General features: G+C 44.1%; 1 protein-coding gene across 1 annotated transcript; it reads right to left on the bottom strand.

Annotated features, from left to right (window-relative positions):
* Window positions 1-1,134: 1,134 nt before the first annotated feature.
* errfi1a (ERBB receptor feedback inhibitor 1a) lies at window positions 1,135-15,844 on the bottom strand. Its single transcript, XM_066690521.1, has 4 exons — window positions 15,634-15,844; window positions 9,178-9,377; window positions 8,183-8,247; window positions 1,135-5,726 (listed from the first exon to the last, which is right to left on the bottom strand). The coding sequence occupies exons 2-4, from the start codon at window positions 9,327-9,329 to the stop codon at window positions 4,576-4,578; spliced, it is 1,368 nt and encodes a 455-aa protein (XP_066546618.1). The 5' UTR covers window positions 9,330-9,377; window positions 15,634-15,844; the 3' UTR covers window positions 1,135-4,575.
* Window positions 15,845-19,554: the final 3,710 nt, after the last annotated feature.

A 19,554-nucleotide genomic window follows, 5' to 3' on the forward strand; every position in this document is an offset into this window, starting at 1 on the left:
GCCTGCTCTCTCACCAGCAGCTTCGTTAGCATTGAGCATTTCCGTACATCTGTTAAAGTCACAATGATTGGAAGACACCTCAGTTAAATCCTTTCCAGTTTCAATCAAGAAACGTCCATAGAAACCAGGATGACCAAGACCTGCTGCCCAGTGCACTTCCAGATGAGAAATCGAACATCGTTTTTACTGTGGATTTTGTAAACTGAGATAAAGCTCTGAAATCATGGACAATAGTTCAAGCTACCCTGAAATGAGCTGATCTCTGATCCTAGTGGCACCTATCCAAGTAAATGTTTGGGGACATACATACCTATACTCTATACCTGCCTCCTAAAATGTCTCCTTTTCATCTCCTAATAAAGTGCTTTCTTTCTCTTCCTGTGTCGAACAAAGGCACACAACTCTCCCAGGTCCATCTCTGGTTCTCTGTTCACGCCAGGTAGCTGTAGCAACATGCAAGTAAAAAAAACTGTGCATTTATGTGGGAGCATAATGGAAGAAGGATTATCGAGTGTGTTGGACACAGTGTGTGTGGTCCGCCGCAGAAGACAGCTGTGCAGTGCGCAAGCAGTGCCCCCACAGAGAGGCTTATTGTATTGGATGGGCAGGCCAGCACACCTGGTCTCTGCAGGGGAGTCGGCCCACCCTAATGAAGGGTGACGCAGGTGCCCAGCTCTCTCCCAAGTAGAGCGAATACGCCACACATCACAGCACACACACACACACACACACACACACACAGACACACAGGATTTCAGTAGCTGACTTTAACAGACTTTGGAAATAGGCTTTCATTATTATTTGGGGAGGCTGGGACTAGCTGTAAAAGTCTGAAACGCCACAGAACGCAGGTTTGGAGGAAGAAACAGATTAGATTACGCAGATTGACTCAGGGAAAAGCACTCTGCTGTGGTTGGTTCTCTCTCTCTTTCTCTCCGTTCCCTGGACTATTAGATAAGTGTCAAACGGTTGAACTCCTTTGACCTGTAGTGTTAATACACCCCCATTTCTCCCAAAAGACCAGATTGTTTGACAATTGATATAAAAAGCGAGTCTGAACACAGTTCGAGATATGAAAATGAATCCCCATGCGATAAACCCAGAGAGTACAATAAAATGACATAATGACAGCACTTCATAAATAAGTCATTTTTATTTTAGGTTTTTAAAGACTATAAACAACATTAGAGTATTAAGAATAACATACATTTTTCAATATGACAAGGGGAACTTTGTCAAATACTGTACACATTACAACATACTGTAATATCAGTGCATTTGCTTTTACCACAGCAGAGAATGTCATTTCATTCTTGATGAACTTGCCTTCATTTATAGTTTGTTATTGTTATATATATATATATATATATATATATATAGTAAGACTTGTAAATAGGTTAAGATATTAAATAATTCACATAATCACATCTAGCAGTTCTACAATGTAAACAGGTTTCTGACAAAAATAAAATCACTCGACATGGTATCTGGTCAGTATGTCTGTTTGCTTTGCAGTGTATAGAGAGAAAAACAGAAACAAACAAAATCAGGAGCCCCAAAAAGCTACATCACAGATTTTGAAAATGTTTAGTTTATACATAATGTTCATTTAAGTCAATTTCAGTAAAACGTTTGTTGGTGAGTATTCAATTAGTCTTTGTTCAGTGGGATTTTATTTTTATTAAAAAATATAAAATAAAAACCTTCAAAATCGTTGTGATGAGGGGCTGAATGATCAGAACAGGGGTGACCCTTCAGTCCAGGTCACCAGGATTTAGAAAGTCCCTAAAGGAACATAGAAAACAGGGCCAGGTGTGTCATCTGTTGTACAAATAAGGACAGGAAGCAACAGGAGAGACTACAGAGCCCCGCCTCGCCCCCTTGCTCTGTTGTAGGGATATGGGAGGCTGGCATATAGAGAGTATCAGCCCTTGCCCTCCCAGCGCTTCTCCTCATTAACCGCACAACCTCACACAGAAGGAGGAAACAGCCGTTCGACCATACAGGTGAGAGGCAGCAAGCCAAGCAGGGAAATCTGAGACTCGCCTCAGAAGTGTAGTATTCTGGAGACAATATTCCCTATTACGAAAACAGCAGGGAAAAGGGGAAGTACAGTGACATCACAGGCTTATCTGCCACACTGTAATCAGAAGATTATCCTGTCAATGAGGTTTGTTTCCTTCGATCTGTAGGAGGAGGTGTGGAAGAGACGATGATGTCAGCAGAAATGGTTTAACACGCCCTACAGGCAATACGTGAGGAGAAGCACTCGTGTAAAAAGGTGAACAGCGTTTCATCCTGAGGCCCAGCCTGTTTGAGTAGTGATGCCAAGTTGTTTGGCACCCTTTTCTCCAGGTAATCTACCAGACAAATATAATGCTACATATACAGTCTCAGTTTAACACACGCACAATATTAGCTTATAACTTTCAAACTTACTCCTTAGCTACCAGCAGCCTGTATGACCGCGCCCACTGCAGTCACAGAGAGACATGAATCTATATACAGCAAATACTATGCCAAATACAGTTCAGCACAACCTGGGCTTAACAAAGTAAGCCAGAAAATGTGCATCAACCTAGATTTGGCCTTAAAAAGAGTTCACTGAAAAACAAAAAAAGCATTTCCTTTCGGAGAGCTACGAAAGTTCTCTCCCAGTTTTAGTTTAAAAGGTTTAAAAGGTGCAAATCCACCCAAGGAACAGGATGGTGGGCAAAGGAAACATTTTTCTATTGTTGAATGGAGCTGCAGTAAACATGTCTGAAAGCTACGCCATCACTGGACCAGACTGGACTGAATGAACGGGTCCCTTCCATTGTTTAAAATGGACTCGAGTAGGACATCCCAACAAGGGTGACTGATACCACACACACACAGAGACTTTATTTGTCTGCGCTGGGGAGGAGACCCAAATTGAGGCCTTGTGATGCAACACATGGCTCTGGACACTGAAACTGATACATACTGGGTAACATGCACACGCACACGCACACAGATATCTCAACCTGCAAGTGTACAAGAGTTACATTTGAAATAACCTTCAAATATTTCAATAAAAGTAGTGACAGAAAGGGCCAAGTAGCTTCTTAAAATAACGAGAATGAGTATGTTCAGAATATTTTCAGAAATTAGCAGTTTTATTTGTCTCCATTAGAAGTAGGTGTAGTTAAGCCAAAAACAAATATTTCTTCTGGCTGGTTTCTCATACCTGGCAGTCAGGTCTCGTATGAGGTAAGAATGAACATCATTCTAGTTGTATGTGATTTTTGGAAAATATCAAGAGATGATTCATCTCCAGAGTTTGACGACAGCACGTATACTGAAAACAGACTCATCTCGTTAACAATTCAAATAAATTAAACATACATTCACATGTAGAACAGATCCACATTCTGTGCAGGAACAAAAATAAAATAAAAACTGCAGACACGTTGACAAGATTCCTTCATATTCGTTAGTTCAAAGGTCACGCACAAGTTCACAAAGAAAAAAATACAAATAAATGTAAGGCACTGGAAAAAGAATGACAATTTGCTCCCCAAGAAGCAGGAAAAAAAAACTACACTTTTACATACAGCACACTGACAAGAGTGCACTCCCTCTCACACACACACAGTCTTCCCTCCCACAGACACACTTTTCAAATGTCCCCTGACTGACACACACACACACACACACACACACACACACACTGCACAAGGCTACCCCAACACACACACAAAGACCGCCCTGTTTTGTATTTGTCATGGGGAGTATACTTAAGACTCCCATTACACGGCTGTCTCTTTCAACAGCTGTGGAAACTGTGTGTGGACCGAAGATGTAAAAGTACACAAATTTACAAAGGAAGGCAGGTTTTGTAGGAAATAAGGATTGTCCCTTCATATTGACTTCTTAAAATAAAAAAGTTAACATTTTCCCCTCATAAATTATCGAAGCAGTGTGATTTTCTCTGCCATTCTCTCTTGCCCTCAAGCACACACAAACTCCCTGGCAATGGAGCATCAGCCACAACGAACACAGCCAAGCCAGACACAAACAATCTGCAGCATTTTCTGTCAGAGAAGAAACAAAAACACTGAAAAACACACGGTACGAGTCCAGCTCCTACCACACTACACCACACCATGGGCAACACGTGACAACACTAATACCGATATCATATTAATAGAAACAACAATAATATTAATATCAAAAATAATAATTCTGAATCATCTTCCCCGCAACAAGGATAACGTCTGCGTAACTGAACAGAGACAGTGTTTATGCCGATACTGCATCGGGGGATCGACAGTTTCGTGGTTTCAAATAAAAAATCCCCTTCAACTCGAGCAGTGTTGCGTCACTTACCCCGCTTGGCAGACAGGTGTTAATAATCACAATCAGACAATCAGAAACAAACTTGCACAACCGCTGGGCAGTTTTATCTCTTGGTTTAAAGTAAGTGTCCAGTTACAATAAGATCTGTCCTGTCCGAGATTATTACTGGTGCGGGCGATAAGCAGCGTGTGTGACCGAACTCTAGTCCTGAAACGACTGCCTCAGGCCGGCCGGGTGGGCAGTGTCTCTGGGCCCCTAGGGCGACACCACGTTCACATGGTGCCTCTGTTTGGCCTGGCTGTCCCATTTGGCGTCCGGGCCGGGGGCAGCGCTCTGGCTGGACCCAGAGTCCGCCTCTTTGAAGAAGCGCTCGAACTTGTCCAGGTAGACGGGGCGCTGCGGGAGCAGGAAGTAGTGCGTGTGGCTGGCTTTCTTCCCGTTCTCAATGATGGGCAGGATGCAGGGGGTCCGGGAGGTGGGCGACCCCTCGCTGTTCTGCCGCTGCAGGCCTTTGCTGACGTATTTCGGGTCGGGGGCGAAGCTCTGTGTGGGGGGCATCACGCCATTGAGGTACATGGGCAGGCTCTTGGGGCTGGGGGTGCGGGAGCCGCTGCGGGACAGGGGCTCCCGGGGGGGCACCTTGGGAGGCTTGTCCTCGTCGCTGTAGCCCCCTGAGGCCACCTCTGCCGACCAGCGGCGGTAGTCTGCTGCCTTGGCCGGACGTGGGGGGATGGGCACGCGGGGGGGCACCTCTGGCTTGTCGTGGGCGTGGCCGGGGTGGTGGTGCAAGGACAGACGCGGGGCCACGGGCTTGTTGAAGGAGCCAGCCGGGCCGGAGTGGGAGCGGCGCAGCCGGCGGTGTGGCCGGTCCTGCTGCTTGACGCTGTCCTTGGCGGCCGCCTGCTGCTCCTGCAACTCCTGCTGCTCCTTCAGTTGCAGCTGCTCCTCGCAGTCCTCCTGCTGCTGCTGCTCCTGGATGTGGGGCCCACTGGGGCCCTCGAAGTAGGCGTAGTTGATCTGCCCGCAGCCCCGGAAGCTTCGCCGGCTGGGGGCCCCGTAGCGGAAGGCCAGGGGTTTGGGGCAGGGCTCGGGCACCAGGCAGCGACTGTCATCTGCGCTGGTGAAGAACTCCACCTCGCTGTCCACCGCCTCGTCCGAGGACAGGTCCGCGCCGTACGGGCCCGGGAGGGGGGGCAGAGGCTTGGCCCCGCGGCCAGGGGTGTGAGGAGGCGTGCGCTCGTACACGGACAGCCGCTGGAATGAAGGGACCACCTGGTCGCCCTCTGGGGGGCTGGGCATGGAGGGGTCAGCGCACGAGGGCAGGAACAGCTGGGAAGGGCGAGATTTCTTTGGGGGCAGGCGCTGGGTGCTGGGGCTGTGCGGAGAGTGAGGGTGACAGTGCTGCCCTGGAGAGAGAGAGAGAGAGAGAGAAGGAAAAAGATACCGATTAGCCTGAGGTTTGTTCATAGTACACATACCTGTGTTTTGGCCAAGGCTTTGTGGGTGGTAGGTGGACTACAGCAAACGTTTTTAGAGTTTCTGAAAATGGTTAATCAGAGTGATGTTCCCGGAGAAATGGACATTCCTGTTCCTTCCTACACCGATACATGAAGAAACACATGTACTGGACACTGCGGATCCAACTAGCATCAAAACTATCTAAATAAAAATCCAAAGGCAGCCGCAGCCTCGTGTTTTTCTCTTCCTGCATTAAAACATTTTCAGTCACAACAGGACGGCAAGAGATAATTTCAGGAATCAGCGATCAGGAACACAAGCAGCACAATCTTCCAAAAACTTCCTAACCTTATATGCTTCTCAACAACATCCGCCACAACAACCTTTGGGAACAGATAATGTGACAAAACCGCGATAGGCCTCGCTCTTGTATTCCCACAGTACAAAAATGTCATACACTGAAACATTGATCATATTGAAAATCACAGTATCTTTAAGACCCACATCACAATGAACTTGTGACACGAAAAAGTGATTAAAAAAATGTAACCAATTAAGACCGCTTTTAATATATGCATTAAACTCTAATGGACCAATGAAAATACCTTAATGGAATTTCTGTTCATTTATGAGACTGAACTAAATGAATGCTTTGATTAATAAAGCATAACTGCCAAGTATACATAAACAAAAAAAACGAGGTCATGCCACTGGTGGAGCAGCGAGAGCAATTAAAGGACGACATCTTTCAAATATCTGACCCAACCGCTTGTGGCACAAAAACCAAACGAGCTGGTTTAGCAAATCAAACATTCAAAGATGTCTCCTGGAATTCCGAGCACCTTAATTAGTAATGAACTAGAGTGACACCCTCCACCCCTCATGTATTGGGCCAATAGAATTGTTTCGTGATGAATGACAGTGCCTATTCTGCACACAAAAAAGGACTATTGTTTCTCGGCTTAATTTGTGGCAAGATTTAAAACAAGGAGGGAGGGAAGGCCGAGACCTTCCTTCACACTTCCTTCTCTCGTGGACTGTGATCCTTCGCATGAACCACTTATAGCACCCAGCTGTACAGCTATCCACACTGCGTCCACATCTAGATACAGACCGCAACTCAACAAATCCTGCGCTTCAACACAAGACTATCACATAATAAAAAAAGACAATGCAAAGGTAACATATCTGAGCAGATATTGCTGTTAAAAGTGGAGCGAGAAGAGCAGGGATGGAACTAAATATATACATATTATACATACAAATAAAATAAAATGTTTCTCAAATTCCCAATCATCTGCAATCTGTTACCACCAATCCAAAACTATAAATCCTATGATTTGAATCCAGTATATGATCTGCAACATTGAAGTTCAATGCATTAGCTACTACCCTTCAAGTTAGATGTTTTTTATGTTATGCTTAGTTTGAACAAGATGTATGTTCTGCTTTCTTTACAGCGGCTTTGAGTTTCTCTGCACCGTAATCCTAGATTAGGAAAAGACCAGTGGGGGGGGGGTCCAAGATTTCCAAAGAGAGTGCGTCATACCCAAGGACCTGACTCTGAATCTGGGAGGGAGAGTGAAACCAAGCTGTGAGGGCTTGCATCAGCCTACACATTTCCATCACGCAGCTGTATTCCTTCCCGTATTGTTTACCCACGCCGTGCAGCACGTGTCGGAGCTTGTGCAGCGTTCGCGTCTCCCCAGGCGCACACTTCGCCGGGGTAGGCTGTGGCTGCACCGAGCTGCACAATCCTGCCCTAGGCGCTGCAGTGAAGCGACCACAACGTGCTTACCGCAGTCCCTGGCAACTCCAGGCTGAAAGGGCGCTTAAAGCCCAACCCGGCTCACCAGCAAAGCGCAGTCTGACCTCTCCCAGTTCCACCGCACACTCTCGGGGCTATATTTAGAGCCGGGGAGCACTGCCAAGCTCCCAGCTCCCTCCCACAGACTGGCCATGTCTTAGAATAAAGATGGAAATAAAATTCCTCCCTTATTATATACAGACTGGCAGAAAACATGGTTCTCAGCTCCCCACTGGAAGTCCAGACACCATTTCGCCACCTCCCTGCACCGTGCAAAGAGGACCAGGGAGACACAGAAATTAAGGAAAATTAAGTGAACAATGCTGGCTCTGACACAGATCATGAGTTTTGCGTTTCTTCAAACGATCGCTCATCACTTGAAGAACTGAGCCGTAAATCCCCTGGTCGCAAACCAACCAGAAACAAAGTTGTATCCATACTTGAACATACATATATATATTTGTGGTCTTATCTGTGTGGGGGCTGGGATTTCTCATGGTTCCCGTGAACCAGTTTAGCAGGGCATTGTGTGGCCAGGAAGCGTCTCCCTGGGTGCAGAACCCGTAGTCACCGCAGGAATGTTTTCTCAGTACTTACTCTCAAAGCTCAGAGACGCAGGGACCTGCTGCTGTGGTTTGAGGTTGTACTCCATCCAGTACAGGCTGTAAAACAATGAAAGGCACGGTGAGTCAATCACCCCAGAGAAGGGTATCAGTATGTAAACTCTGCTGTAATAAACCCTACAATTATACCCCCCTCAGTCATATATATGGCAAACGAAGGGCATTCGAGCAGATAGACGGACACAGACTGGTAAACCACATTAGCCAACCTGATTGTTGGAAATAAGAGATTGCTCCCTGCTGAAGAGAAGAGCAAAAATCCCTTCTGCCTTAAAGAATGGGGTATTTTACTGCCGTGCATCTAAATGATTAAGGGGCTGAATTTCTGTACATGACTCATATACCATTTATGACATGTCATGTCTGACAAAGTGCATAAAAGTGTGACACGGTACGGTTCAATTATGCGGCTGAAAGGCACCTTAATAAGGTAGGATAATGAGCACACCCACGCAGCGCAATAGACCGTCTATTATGCTTTGCTGGAACAGCCGGCGCTCGTGACAATTTACTATTGAAATGTGGACACGATTACGCTCCACAGAGTTGCGTATGGAGCCCAAACAAAGGGTGACAGCACGTTTTAAAGGGCTAGCACACAAAGGAGGTTACTGAGCACATGGATAATTGTCATATTTCCCAGTACCAGGCCACGTATTCCAGGCTGGCTCTTTGTACCAGTTAGTAAATGTCCCTTTGTGCAGGCCAAACTGGTCGAGCGGACAAGGAGAGGGGCTTGTGAAGACCACGGGGTCCGGCAGCCATTGGCTCACTGTGTGCTGACGTGGTACAGTTATGCTCGGTCCTCTGTGTGGGATTTCCGGCCCTATTGCACCTGTGGCTCCGGAGGTTAATTCCCACCATAATGCGTTAGATGTTTTGTGTGAAACGGTATGTCTTATAACTCATGACGTAATAATGATATATCAAGCGTGCATTATAGGTTGAGCCCCCAGTGTCAACACTTACTTGTCCAGGTCATGGTGCTGGTCCCAGTAGGGCTTGGCACTGGCCATGCTGTGGCAATGGCTGCTGTGCAGGAACGGGCTTTTGAGAGGGACGCGGATCTCCTGGGCAGCGAGGCCTGCTGTTGACATGCTCCAGCCGCAATCGGGACGCATCCAAGCCAAGAAAGTCTGTGCTGTCCTACCTGGCAGCTGCCGGCATACCTGAAACACAGCCATGGGCACAGAACATTAGCAGGGCAAAGTGGCACGGCGAGAGGACTCTCAATTAGGGGCGCAAATCCCCAGTGAATACCTGAATACCTTCTCCGAGATCTGATGTTAATCACTACATATGTAACAGGTTTAGAGTCAGCATTAGAGATGGGACTATAGACTAGGGTTGGGGTTATATGAGATCAACGTCAAGGCTCAGAGGAAGTGTGCAAGATATTCATGTGTCATTCCTACGGTATGCAATTATTAATTCATCAGGAGTGCTGCCCATTATTGTAAAGTGCTACTAAATAAGCAGTTTGAACAAAGAGGCCAGAAAGCACAGATGATGTAATGTTTTCCCCTTGTCACATCAGCAACAAGTTCACTGTATGACATCACAAAGGTTCTATCCACTCCACTACTTGGCTAGGTGTAAATGTAACGGAAAATGCGTAGCGGCTTCAGAAATGAATTAACCTCCTTAATGGTTACAGGCATTTGTACATAAAGGATGATAACAACAGCAGCAACAAAGCAACAGGGCTGGATCTCTGGGTGTTTGCTGGCCATACATAGCATTCCTAGTCACCTAGACACACGCACACAGATCTTAAATAACTAAATATCTAAAGAAATAGAAACAAAGAAACAAAAAACACCCACACAAAGACAGTGCAAACATTCCTGTTGTAGAAGAGGTTCAGCTAATCTGGTGGCTCAGTCTTTTCTGGCCGCCCTCCTTTTCTGGGCCAAATAAAAATAATTGTATACATTTTTCTCTGAGTCCTTGTTTGAAGCCTCATAGTTGCACAACCCCTGAGGTCATCTGCGAAATGGCCTGCCCAGCCCCCTGCCCTCCCTGTTCCAGGTCTGCTCGGCCGCTCCACCATTAATTACAGTGTTGCAGCCTTTTAACCACGGCCCCCGATCTCCGCTTTCAACAGAGCAATTGTGCAACATTATCTACAGCTCCACTGGCACTGGAATGACAAACTTTCAGTTTGATAGCACTTAGACACCCACACCCCCCCCGGCCACGCCAAACAAAGTGCAATGAATTAAATAATGCTCAATAGATTACCACAGAGAGCATTTTTTAAAAATAAAATGTGTGTGTGCGAGTGTGTGAAAGTGTGCCAGTGTATATGCGTGTATGTGTGTGTGTGTGTGTGTGTGTGTGTGTGTGTGAGAGAGAGAAAGTGTGTGGAGCGTGAGTGAGTGTTTGGGTGTATAAACAAATATCGGCGAAGGAGAGGGAAACAGTGTAGTGTTTTTCTGTGAAACAGCAGTCATTGTCAATCTCTTTTTCCTTTTTTAAGGTCTTCCTAATCCGGATAGTAAAGAATTATGAATGAAATCGCTGGCTTGCAATTTCTTGAGCCCCTTAAGAATTTGCTGAAATGATGGACAATGAAATCTGTTCATTTATTTTGCTTGAGAAGAACAATGTCCCTTCTTTTTTTCTCCCTCGTGCATCACAGTTTTTTCCTCTGCTTCAGTGAAAGTACAGTCAGGCCTGAAGTTAAAAACAATCTGAGGAAATGCCTGTACAGGGCCACGGTTCAGAAAGCACCCTGACAGACAAGCAAGGTTCAAGGATTGCTTGCTACATCGTGAGTGTCGTCACTGTTGACAGCCTCCCACAGACTGAAGACAATGTCCTAAACAGCAAAGACAAAATACTTCAAAATACCGTGTTCAATTCGCTGTGTTGCAACACTTTCCACAGTCAAAAAGAATCTTGGGTTACTTTCTGAACTGCTCCAAAAAGCCTTGAGAGTAGGTACCATCAATTTAAATAAATGTTCTATTTATATTAAAGATTTATATTAAAGAACAGAGATGCATAGGGCATTGTTCTTAAAGTTCCTGGGGTTTGTAAATTAAACATGTATACGGGAATCTATTAAGTTTTTAAATAATTATTCCAATATCAGTAATTAATAGCAATCATTGTAGATTGATTTCAGTCGTGCACGCTTCAATGTAGGACTGATGGCATGGGCTCAGACATCGACTTATTTTTTAAACCGTATTTCATTGCTTTTGTAAAATATGATTATCACCAGATACAGACACTGGAATCGAGGGTGGAATGTCTTGCCCCAGTCTAAGATGGACTCCAGTTGTAGCAGGACACACTGGGCTGCAATCCCCCCACATAATATAACCAAATATATAAAATACCCTTCATGCAAAGTTAGGAATAACAAAAAACGCACGACTGATTCACCTGCAGACTGTGCTGCTAAGTATATACTGCCACAACGATGGGCAGTTTCAAGAATACACTGATCATTTAATAAGAGGCATAATGCAACATGCATGGTGTGTTCTAAGCATAAAATCCATTGTCATTAGTTTTAATTCCAGTATTCTGTCCGCCGGGGGAAAAAAGCATAGTTAACAAATCTGAATGTGTCACTTCCTTTCAGCCCGGTTTCTTTAGTTCTTTTTGTTGTGGTCATGTTTTTTTTTGTCTGTCCTAAACACATTTCAGACGTCACTGTGAGGGAAAACAGGCGTAATGCAAACAAAGAAGAACTGCCATGCCTTAATGCTAAAGCCAGATAAGGAGAAGAATGTTTTGGAGTGGGAATGCGGTGCTGCAGCTACAGAGCACATCAAGCACAGACAGTGGGGACACGGACATTCCTGGAGATTAAATGCATCTACAGAATCGTTAAAAACTTAGAAAGCAAAGAGAATTTAAATACTTTTCCTGGTGTGCAGATCATAGTCCGTCACTAAACTTAGTAGACAATTAGGTCCTACCTATTCGAATATCACTAATAACACAATCAACAACAAAAAAGAAAATAGTCCAGTTGAACCAGACTGCTCAATACCAGTGAATATCAATTACAACATGGGAACAAGGCATGTAAATGGTCCCTCCAATTACGGGATCCACTAAGTACCAGGAAAATAGAATCACTCATTTCAGACTCCCTTGGCAACACATTCCTGAAAAAACAGCTTTGATTTTGCTGGGTTTTGTGAATTCTGAACAGTCCTCACAAATGCGCGCCTTTCTCGTGAAAACATGCATGTAATTTTAATCGTCAGGCTTTTCTCGCAGTCTGGGTGGCTAATACTCTTAGGGGGGAGACTAATCTCACTAGGAACCCGTCTTTCACTGCGCTTACTGATGCTATGAGGGAAGCCAGGCCGTTCCCCTTGACACTCAGACCTTTCCATCACTGCAGTTCTTTGTGTGAAAACCGTACATTTCAGAACACAATGTTTTGTCCTTTTGTGACTTTTTAAACGGATGCATGCTCTCAGGTATCAGATGTCTGCGACTCCTCACTCACAGTGGAAGAGGTTCTTCTATTTCAGCTGGAAATAGGACACGGGTTTACCACAAGAACAATGACAAACAGAATTAAAAGATAAATCTTCTTTTAAATGTTTTTTCAGTAACTGAACTGGTTACTTTCTAACTAGCATGTCTCCAATGGAACTGCTTAACCAGTAACGAATGTTCGAATGAACAGCTCATTACAGACAACAAGAAGCTAATGTGGTTTAACAAGACTTTGCAGAGGTCAAGTGGGCATGCCTGCCTGTTCCCGTAACATCTTGGATGAGAATCCATATATTTCTGCTCTAGTGCACCCCTCTGAAATATAGATACATGAGCGAGTGTCTTGAACCGTTTTAAACTTTGAATGTATTAATGTCAGCGTGATTTGAGTCTGCATTTGCAAGGGGGACATCCTAATTATGGTGTTTTGTGATTTTCAGTATGTATGGTTTGTTCAAATAAAATGTCACTTCATGGATTGTGGACTAAATATAAAAGAAAGTTAAGTCTTGGAAGAGTCTGCCAGTGCAATCCACTGCCCTTAGATTCAAACAGATGCAAACCTGTGTGTTGGCTGGACTTCCACTAGCAGCAGTGCAATGCAGTGAAGAAACAAGTTCTGTGCTCCTGGGGGGCAAACTGTCCACTCAATCAATTACTGGGGCAATTATCCCTCAAGTTTGCCCACAGGGAATAGTCTCGTCCTACGTGCCTAAATGTGCATTCTGTAAAGAGTGGCCGGCTCTTTGCATGTTATCATTTGTATATCATTAGTCCTTGAATTTAATCATATAACTCTTAACGACGCACAGCCGAGCTCTGAATGAAAGCGACAGCGGGAGACACGGGAACAGGAGGCTGCAGGAATCCTCTGCGTGAAACCGCTGGAAAGCTGCCCCGTCGCGCTGGCTTAGAAACGGAATCCACAGAGAGCCGCGCATGCGTCTCTGGCTGTGGACCGGGCGCGCAATGTGATCCTGCACGGAGCCGTTCACTGCGCCGGCGCTTCCTCCTGCAACAGGTGCAAGAAGAGTGCACCTTGCAGCAGCCAGACACGGACACATGCCTCCTATAATAACCCTCATATAGCTGTCAACATAATGTTCCCGATAAGCGTTTATTATTAACCCTGGAAATGTGGAGCTCAGGTACAGGGGTAGGGAGGGTGTTTACCTTTGGGACTACACGCATGTCGCACGGAAAGCAATTTGGCATTTACTTTCGCAACTTGACCCGCATCACAGACACACACTGATATAACACAAAAGGCGATTTATCATATGCATGTTCTCATATGCATTTGCTAAACTCTTATAGCGTTTTCAGATATTATATTTCAGAGATTAACTGCAGTATTTGGGCCCCAGTTTGCAGGAATTCGGTGCAACTTTGCCAAAATCACTGACAGACACCATATGTTGCCATGCACTTTTCACCCAAATATGATTCCAATCCTGCAGTCAGTGAGGACAGCAGGGTCATACATCAGCTGCTTTCTCTCGTATCCCGATTTCCGACATCATTTTACTGCAACTACACATCCAATTCAATTTAATCGCAATTTAATACTACAGCGTTGGGTTTTGCGTGTTGCGCGTTTGCATTAGTTTACTACAGTTTAGCAAAGCAGTACAGTTAAAACAGCTTGGACGCCCAAACCTAAAAATACAGGGTTACTTTACTCATTAAAGAAGACCTGGTGCTGAGAGAACGAACAGGTCATTCAGGAAGATGCGTAATAAATGAAGGGGCACAATGTATGCAATGATTACATAAATGATCCCACTGAGGGCCCTACAGTGTCAGGTAAGTATCCCTGCTCTTTAAACACAGGATCAGACGTGGATCAGAGTAAGAAACACTCGACTCTATTCTTCCGCCTCAGTACCGGCTCTACCTGCGCGCACGCCCCTGCTTTGATGTCCCCTTCTAGAACACGGGTCGCGTTCTGGCGGCGCAGACTGCCGCAGTTCTGCGCAGTTCTGCACAATCCCTCCGATCCCATTGGTGGATCTGTGCAGAGCTGCGGAAAACTGCGTTGCACGAAGGGGCGACCGCTAGCACATCTCCGCAGATGTGACTCAGACACGAATCACTCTTATGCTAACAGACCATTATTTCAGCCGCTGGCACGGCAACAATGGACTGACGAAACCCGAGCACCGTGTTTCTTAAGCATATATAAATAAGGAAAAGAGCCACAAGCGTGATTCAGAGGGGGAAACTATGCCACATCTCCCGTGTATAGTAAATGCAATGTGCATCCAGATTGCCACACAGGCTGGTAATGTTTAAACTGGGTTTGGCTGCTGTCGATTGAGATTTGAACTTACCATTAATAATATGATATTGCTTGCCAAGGAAATCACGCGTGTGTCTGATACAATGTTATACAAGTACAGTGTATGTGTGTGTATATATATATATATATATATATATATATATATATATATATATATACATATACATACATACATACATACATACATACATATATATACACACACACACACACACACATACATACACACACACACACATACACACACATACACACACACATATACACACACACACACACACACACATACATACACACACACACACACACATACATACATATACACACATACATACATATACACACACACACACACACACACACATATATACTAGAGCTGGCAGTTACTGTATGCGTGTAGCATGTTTAACAATATAAATGTATAAACAATAAAATTACATAAATACAAAGACATGTTCGACTATTTAGTCTAAGAAGGAAATACATTAGATAATGGTTACAATGTTGCTACTAATGTCTTCATAATGTCACGATGTAACTGTGAGGTTAGTTACACTGTGACAACACATTGCACACCGCGTTACTGTCATAAATACAACAATACAAATTAAATGTAAAAAACATTCACACTTCTACAAATGCTCGCTCACCTTTCAGACGAGTGTAGTGTGCAGCCCAAACCCGCGGTCCTGCTCTTCAGTGTGCGTGCATGCTCAGCCTATCCTCTGTGCTGCTGTTTATATCCAGACGCGCTTGTCTATGTTTTCCCTCTATAGTCAGAGAAAGACAGCGCACAAATAGTTCACAAATCAAACGGCCTCTCATTGATCGGGACAGACACTGATAGAGCCGCACTGAGCGATGCCTCTTATAAAGGACTGCACAGGCGAGCCCAACCTCCGCCTTCCCACTGGCTTAAAGGGACAGCGCACCATTTCAGCGAAACAAGACTTACTGGAGCACCAATGCATGACCCGTTACTAGACAGAGAATTAAACCAGCTTAATACGATGTCTAATAGCCCAGCGTTGATGTCTTGCATTAATCTAAATATGAGTATGTTAAAATATAAAATGTCAAAAACTTAAAGACTGTCTAGAATACAGGAAAGCACAGAGGAATTCTGGAAAAAATAAACACATGGAAAATGCATGCCCTGCAGTACAAGTGTTTGACCTATTGTCATAAATTGTGGTCTGTATGTGGATCTCAGCTCTAGTGTTTACTGTGAACCTCAAGCAGTCCTCAGCATGTCTCATTACACTTGGATCTTCAGACAAAGAAATACTTGCCAGAAGTTTTAAAATAAAAAATAATAAAGTAATAAATGCACAACTATATTTTTTTCCAAATTATAGTACAAGGATGCATATTATTCACAGAGTAATTACAGTAAATTAATACAAGACTCATTAACTCCACATAAACTGTACTACATAAATAAATACATAATGACAATAACTATTATAGTTATTATTGTTGTTGTATATTTTAAGTCACTCTGTTTAGCGTAGTAATGGGACAGTGCAGTCCTTCTCTCAGGAAAATCAGCACACAAAACAATTAAATCCCTCTTAAAGAAAACACTTATTTTATGTATATATGCCAGGCTACACAGTGCCTATTCATATAGCACATACAATCTGAATACCAGTCAGTACAGTCAAAACAAGGAACAAGACACAAACTGACTTACAGCTCTTTTACACTCCGTAACAATACAGAATTGTGCAGTCGGTTTTCAATTAGGGAACTCTACACAACAGATGTGATAAGCAAGCAAACTTATGTGTCTTTCCTGCATCAGGTACTCCTTCACAAAAACAGCACAGTTCACCATTTAGAGTTTGTTAGCATTGGCGTTATTTTGGTACCATGCCTTGTGCCTTTGTGCCAATCAAGGTACAGAATTGGGCACTGAGCAAAAAATAAATACAATTAAATATGTAAAATGCATTTATATCCTTAATCAAGTTACTCTTCAGCAGAGGATTGTTGTGTGCATTGCAATCTCCAAAACCCCCAAAAACGAATTTAATAAAATAGGGAAAGAATGATTTATAGGTACATCATCTGGAAAGAATCACTTCGTGCCACTGCAGAGATTAAGATGTAGAAGACACAGGTTTGTTTACTTTTAATATTATAATGATATTATTCTAATAAACAGTGTTGAAAAGAGACAACATTCAGAAGAGTTTGTGTACTAGTATATGCATGTTCCACAGAGCATCGGCCTGTTATTATTTTTTCAGTAAACAAACATTAAAAACTAAATTTTGCTCGCTAATTGCACCTTTCCCTCCCCTAAGACACAACATTCCTTTCGAGCGCAGCATTTGACCTGCCATAAATTGCTAGTTCTGCCATTACCAGGCCGTGCGGAGCCACAGAGACTATAAAATCAGCCCTGGGCAGTCTGCAGGCCGGGATCTGTCTCTGGAGACAGAGACAGAGATGGTCCCAGGCCAAGGTTCGGTGCTGAAAACAGGGGAGGTAGTGTTTAATGCACAGCACACAGCGAGACGAGAGAAATTCATTTGAAGATTAACGTCCCAAATTCCTTATAATGATCCCTAACCACATTGTTTACCTGCAACCCCATGTGTACACAATTTAATCTCGCATGTGAAAGACAGATCAAGCTTGTTTGTTTTGCGTTTGCATTGCCAAATAAGGGACCATGTACCCCTCGCTGAGTGTGTTCAGTAAAACATACTGTCCAGAGCAAAGTGCTTAAACAAATCATGGGATTTTTGTTATCTCTCTCTCTCTCTCTCTCTCTCTCTCTCTCTCTCTCACAAGGTCCCCAGGCCTTTTCCACTGTGCTGCTCTCTGCTGTTCAGTATGGCTGTGTGTTTGGAAACAACAGCAGATTACACAACTGATCCTGTCAGCAGTGTTTTCAGAATATGGGACAGGTGAGGCGATTAAGGTGACTTATCAGGCACTGTGTGTTTGTAAACTGCAGGACTGCGTGTGCTTTCATTTCCTAGCATGTGTGTGTGTGTGTGTGCATGTGCGTGTGTAAGTAAATGAGTGAGTGAGTGAGAGAGAGAGAGAGAGAGTGTCTATATGCACCCATGCATTACATACAAAAATCAGAATACTGTTGTTTACAAAGTCTACATATTGCCACCCGTGACAGTTTTCTTGTCTTCTGCTATTTAAAACCAATTGTAACTCTACCACTTCAAACAAACAAATCATCACAAAAATATATATCTAAACATACACACAAAACACGGCTTTGGAATGTAGAGCTCACTGATTTTATTTTTATTTTCATTTGTATTTTTAAAGATATATATTTTTAGTTTGTATGCATGCAGTCACATGGACACAGAGCTCTCTGTCTAGCTATCTATATATGGCCTAAATATTTATTTCAGACCTGTGCGCTGTATTTATGTTGAACCTATAATGCTTCAGCTGAATTGGACAAGTTCAGGACGCGAAGCACATTTTCCACATCACTTAGCCTGACTAAATAAACCAGCTGGAGCAGAGAACAATCCTCGAAACACTTATCACACAGGGATAGAAAAAACAGCTCGGGTGCTAAATAAACTCAGCCTCACACTAGAGGTACACAGTTGGAACACAATGTACTCGGGTCACGGTTTGGCGAAGGTGCCCGAGCCAACCAGCCCGATACATTTCACTGTGGACAGGCAAGCCACTTCCTAATCCCCTTTCATAATTTAAAGCACATTTCTCACATTCCACTTTTCCAGTTGTATCTGGGCTGGCAGCGTTGTGAGTGTGTGTGTGTGGGTGTGTGTGGGTGTGTGTGTGGGTGTGTGCGAGGGTGAGCGTGTGTTGTGTGCCAAAAACAGTCATTACACCGAGGGCTGGAGCAGTGGTGTAATCTTTACACTGGCAGACATATCTCTGTATATAAAGAGAAAAGAAAAAAAGAAAAAACTCGTGGGCTGGCCCTGGCTGAGATTGCTCTGTGATGAAAGAAACTCGGCCATGAACTTTCTTCCTCTCTGCTCGTTACAGAACGCTCCCTCCCTCGCTCCCGCCCGCCCGTGGGGCTGACGTGTTGTCACAGCACACAGGAACTGCCTTATAAAGGCCGGAAGGCAGCCGGCCGGCCGACTGGGGGCTGCGGGGGTCTGGCTGCACAGCAGGGCCTGCTGGGAGAGCAGAGCCACTGCGGTTCAGGCAATGGGGGCTTTGCTTCAGCAAGATTAATATGTTTATCTTTCTATATATGTGTATCTATATCTATGCATGTATATATCATCATCATTAGTCTTCATCACTGCTGGATGAAAGCCTCCACAAGATATTTACACTTGTTTGTCGCTGTACAGTGTCTCTTTCTTTCCCAGGTCACTTCTAAATGTACCCCATCCCTAATTTTCACTCTTCTTTAGAGTTTTTCTACACAGAAGATCTTATGGATTTGCTGTTCAAGAGAGCCATAATATCTGTACTTTTGATCTACTTACCTTTTCTTGATTTTAACGAAGTGTTTGAACACGACAAGCTTACTTGAAGACATGTAAAGCATGTGAAATGTAATTTCACTGAAATGTAATTTCTGCTCTCTCTCTATA

This window comes from Amia ocellicauda, chromosome 18, assembly GCF_036373705.1.
Source record: "Amia ocellicauda isolate fAmiCal2 chromosome 18, fAmiCal2.hap1, whole genome shotgun sequence".
Classification (NCBI taxonomy): domain Eukaryota; kingdom Metazoa; phylum Chordata; class Actinopteri; order Amiiformes; family Amiidae; genus Amia; species Amia ocellicauda.